The 4,832-nt window shown below is 42.0% G+C and overlaps 1 protein-coding gene across 1 annotated transcript in view; it reads right to left on the bottom strand.

Moving 5' to 3' along the window:
- Positions 1-406: 406 nt before the first annotated feature.
- The window catches only part of LOC136836723 (uncharacterized), a 9,176-nt gene continuing 4,750 nt past the window's right edge, over positions 407-4,832 (bottom strand). Inside the window, exon 2 of the mRNA XM_067101243.1 lies at positions 407-1,867. Within this exon, the coding sequence (XP_066957344.1) occupies positions 474-1,865 (1,392 nt within the window). The 5' untranslated portion in view covers positions 1,866-1,867 and the 3' untranslated portion in view covers positions 407-473. The remainder of the gene's footprint in view (positions 1,868-4,832) is intronic.

The raw sequence follows: 4,832 nt of genomic DNA on the forward strand, positions 1-4,832 counted from the left end.
CAACACATTCTTTACGTAGATTTTTTTTGTCAATGAATATTATTAACCAACAGTAGTGATGGCTGCCTTAGAGTTGCATGTATTGTACATTTAGAGACAAGATGGTGAGATTTTGTAATAAAAAAAAAATATTCTCATGTTACAAGGGCGTAACATCTGCACCTTGAGGAGTGTGGACGTTACTTGATAGTACTAAAATAATGACTATATTAACTGGATTTTCAAACTAATATGTAGAGTAGAATTCGGTGCCAAATGGTTGACATATGTTTACTATCACCATTTTCACTGACATTCGTCAATCACTTTGATTAATGACCTCGGTGAGTTTTGAAATCTCGGTAGACTAGTATTTTAGCTATCATTCAATGCAATTCTTCACCAAGGTGCCAGGAGTAACAAGAAATTTAACTTTTCGCCGTTTTTATTACAAAAGGACATAAATTCAAGACTGGAAATGCAATATTCTTGCGTCACAATGGATCAGGGTCGTGGCGAGACAGCGCATGCCTGAGAGGGAAGCTGTTGACGAAAGTCGCCACCTCCGAGAAGAGCTGAGTGTCTGGGATTCGAGATGCTGCTCTACAGGGGCAGCAGTAGCTAACGTATTGATGCTGGAGTCGCCTCGATTCCTCTTGTATCCTCCTGTCCCTGACTGTTGCCCGGACAGGCGTTCTTGTGCGTTTTGTTAGGCCCATTCTGTATGCTGTCGCAGAGGTCATATTACGCACTCCATTGTAACACGCAGCCACTGCTATCCATCCTTCACCATACACAAAAGGATGGATGAGCCCTGACAGCAAAAGGAGGATATCGCTATATGGCAATGCAGGAGTAATTTGCGTGTCTGTCACAAGAGCATATAAAGCCAAAGAAATTGGTATTGCCCAACATACTGCCAAAGTCACGACGACTGATACAACAGTCATACATGCTCTTATGGCCTTGCCATGCCCACTGTAAGCCTGCACGGTGGTTTCCTCTCCTGGAGACTGCTGCATGGCAACGCTGCTGGTAGTGCTTGATGTAAGGGGCAAGGGATCTTGTCTAGAAGTGGAATTTGTTGAATATCGATCCCTCCCCTGATAAAGGAGAGTGGCGATTATTGTTCCGTAACAAAATACAGCGATTCCACACAGCCCTGCAGTGTACGACAAAAACCCGACAACCACTGACGACGGGGAGAGATCAACCGGGTATTTCATGGTACCCAAGAGAGGTAAGTACTCTGTGAACTGCCCTGTTGCATGTAAACTTCCAACTAGAGCACCAGCACTCGCTAGTGCAACCAGCAGTACGAAAACTGGAGGAGTCATCCTGAAGGGAAGAAGCACTGTGGGTGAACATCTGAGCAACAGAGCTAAACGATGCACTGCAACCATCACTACAACGTGCAGCGAAGCAAGGCAGATGAAAACCACAATGGCATGTATAGAATCGCTTGAAGAAAGGGGCGTTGATGATTCTTCTTCGTATTCTGTATCATTATCTTGAGTCACGTAGAAAGCAATTTTCTCAGCCTCGTACACAACTTCGTCCTCCAAATCGGGGACCATCAGGGCACCACCTCGCTGGAGGTCTGCTGTAAAGTTGGCTATCAGAGGAGACAAATCCTTCTCGGACGTCATCTTGACGGAAGGCGTGTTGGACGCATATCGTAATGGGGCAGCCAGCAAGCACACAAGGAGATCCACGAATGGCAAGGCAGCAGACGGCGATTCTGGAGTAGGTTTTGTCGTGAACCAGTGTATCAGGACGGCGAAGTTGACCACGCTGCCAAGGATGACGACCAAGCACACAACTGCAGCCCAAGAACCGCCAGCTAGTCCTGACCACCCCCACCACAGAGTTTCTTCTGTGTTCATGCCTGGAAAGAAAAGTCACTTTTAATACTTTTCTGTCAGTGAACCTTTTGATCTAATTCTAGATACGTATAGAGTGAACAAAGTAGTAAGACATTTAGGCAGAGATGAGGATACAACACAGGCGAAGTTTCCAGGGAATCTGAAACAAAATATTATCCCAAGTATCTGTTACTGGAGAAATAAATACTTAATAATTGTTCGTTACTAGCACCTAGTACAGATGCTTTGCATATAGGATAATTGATTTACGTAATTATGAATGATCATCTAGCAAAGAAAAGGCGAACTGACTTTATCACACATTTTGGAGGTAGTCATACAAAAGATAAGGATCCCAAAAGTTTATAAGCATTATAATTCCCCATTTGAAAATGGACATATCTCTTTTGTTTACTTTTGCACACTTTCTTACCATCAATAGATTTATTCAGTCTCGAACAATGAAAATGTTAAAAATGCTACATAAAAAGAAAATTACGTATCATTACACAACAATGAATGCGAAATTTCGCTTCGTTTTGTAATATAATTAGTGTCGTCACCAAAAAATATCGTTAACCTTTGTCCTACAGATAAATGAAAATTCAAAAATCATAGAAAACGTTCATTACAACACTAAATAGATTTACTGGTTGATTATGTATGATACTACTACTGTTTTTTTTTTACCTGAGCCTTAAAATTAGAAATAATAAAAATAATCCAACAGTAATGGGTCACAGTGGGGTCCGAGATCCACTAAAGTGCCTAAAATATCCCTTCATGAGCTCGTTGGGCAAATAACGAAAAGAACCAGCACCTGGCATTTGGTTACTGATAGTTCAGGGCGCATCCTTTTTCCCTCGCACGGGATTTTAATTTATTTCTTGGCAAAGTCAACCTGCATGTTAATTTATGTTTATGTTTGGTTTGCTAAGGACCTTAAAACGTTGAAGCGAAGTGGTGAATGATAGCTACTGGTGAATCCCATCGTATAAAGCAGGGATATGAATACACTTAGGGAGGTTTTCTATGTGTAAGATTGACGCGATCGTAATGAAGACTCTCGGCATATAGCTCGTGGGCATACCTACTTAGGCTATGTTACGCCAGCGTGGTGCTTGTCTGTTCGTCTGTCTTCCTGCCAGCCTGTCAGTCCACGAGATAATCTCAAGAGTGACTGATGGAGTCCATCGAAATATATAACTGAAGGGTGGGCTAAGCGTCATAGCGTTAGAGAGGTACGTCCTCCCCGAGTTCTTTCCAACTGTGTTCGAAAGTATTTATAATCTCAGTCGCGGTGAAGTGGAAGCATCTTCGTTAGCACCGTAGATTTCAAAGCCCTTTAAACGGTTTAACTGTAAGAATAGAGGTGTCAGGGAAAACAGTTGCACTTCAACACAAAATATTTCATATCTGACAACCTCAGCGTGCGACTGAGTCGTGTTATAACAACGTGAAGTAACAAAAACCGTTTTTGCGCTATCATCGTGTGGACCAAATCTGGAAAATGCAATCAGTCATCAGTGTCGGCCCTTCATAGAAGACATCAGTCTTATTACTCTAGCTGTGTCACGCCGGAATGCCAGCGGTCCTTCTCCTATGGACTATTGTTATCATGTTATCATCTTCCTCTTCATCTCTTCACCCTCAAGATTGCAAATTAAATTTCATCGATAACTTTTGGGGCTTTTTTTGTGGACAATCAGACGAATCTAAAGTAAAAATAAAACTTGTCTAGTGCGATAGCAGATGTAGTTATTTTTTGCAGACATTAAAATGTCTCCTGTTCCGAGTATCTTAATCTCTCTCTCTCTCTCTCTCTCTCTCTACATCTGTGTCTGTGTTAAACAAACATCGGTAAATTACATACGAAAGACAGTTAAGTGGCATGTCTCCATACGAATTTGTTTTTGTAATTATCGTATTTCCTTTAACAATCCTCAGAGCTAAGTGACTTTTAACCGAAAATTAGTACATTAGTCTTAAAATCAACTTCCTTTCCCTATTGGGGTTGTATCCAGGTAGACCTAGTCTTAGATATACAGTACGTATGTGTTTATATTTGTTACTGTGTGTGTTTGTATGTGTGTGTGTGTGCTTGTATGTATGTGTGTGTGTGTGCTTGTTCGTGTGTGTGGGTATGGCTCCCCTCCGTCATGTAAAGACAAACTCTAAATTTGTTTAGACCGACAGGACGACGCGTGCTCAGCCCCTTATCAGTTGTCACAGTCGCATTAAGTCTAAGCAGAGACGTTATTTCATACTTCTTACGAGCCGCATCTACTCGTTTTCAGAGCCAATTCTGCAATCTCTCTCTCTCTCTCTCCTCTCTCTCTCTCTCTCTCTCTCTCTCTCTCTCTCTCTCTCTCTTACAGTTTCAGGTGGAGCTGCTTTATCATACTTGTTTTCCTTGAAACTTCGCCGTTTATGTGTTCTTCATACGCGTCTGTTTGCAGCTGTCGCCTTTCATCTGTATTTAATGGTCTCTCTCTCTCTCTCTCTCTCTCTCTCTCTCTCTCTCTCTCTCTCTCTCTCTCTCTTCTCTCTCTCTCTCTTTCTGGTCGTATATATTTGTAGGTGTATGTGTGTGTTTGTGTAAGTACACTCGAGTTTTCTCCTTAAATACCTCAGTTGCCGCTGTCAGATTTCCATACATTTTAGTATCGCGGATGAAGAAGTAAATATAATATAAACAAGAAGAATATGTGCCAGGGAAAAAGTATAGATAAGAAAAAATGGGGGATCCACAGAGCGAGAAAGACGAGGCCCAACCCTCTCCAACACCAGGGGCATATGAAGAAAACGTAAAGCCTAGTACCATCTAAAAATAAGTCTCTCTCTCTCTCTCTCTCTCTCTCTCTCTCTCTCGCGAGCGAGCGTCTTGTGCCATCCGTCAAGCTGGTCTTTTGAACTGGTGACAAGACTATACCGTCAAGGTACATCAATATTCCGACCGAAACAGACATATGGAAAACGAAGTTACCG

Source organism: Macrobrachium rosenbergii, chromosome 56 (genome assembly GCF_040412425.1).
Source record: "Macrobrachium rosenbergii isolate ZJJX-2024 chromosome 56, ASM4041242v1, whole genome shotgun sequence".
Lineage (NCBI taxonomy): Eukaryota > Metazoa > Arthropoda > Malacostraca > Decapoda > Palaemonidae > Macrobrachium > Macrobrachium rosenbergii.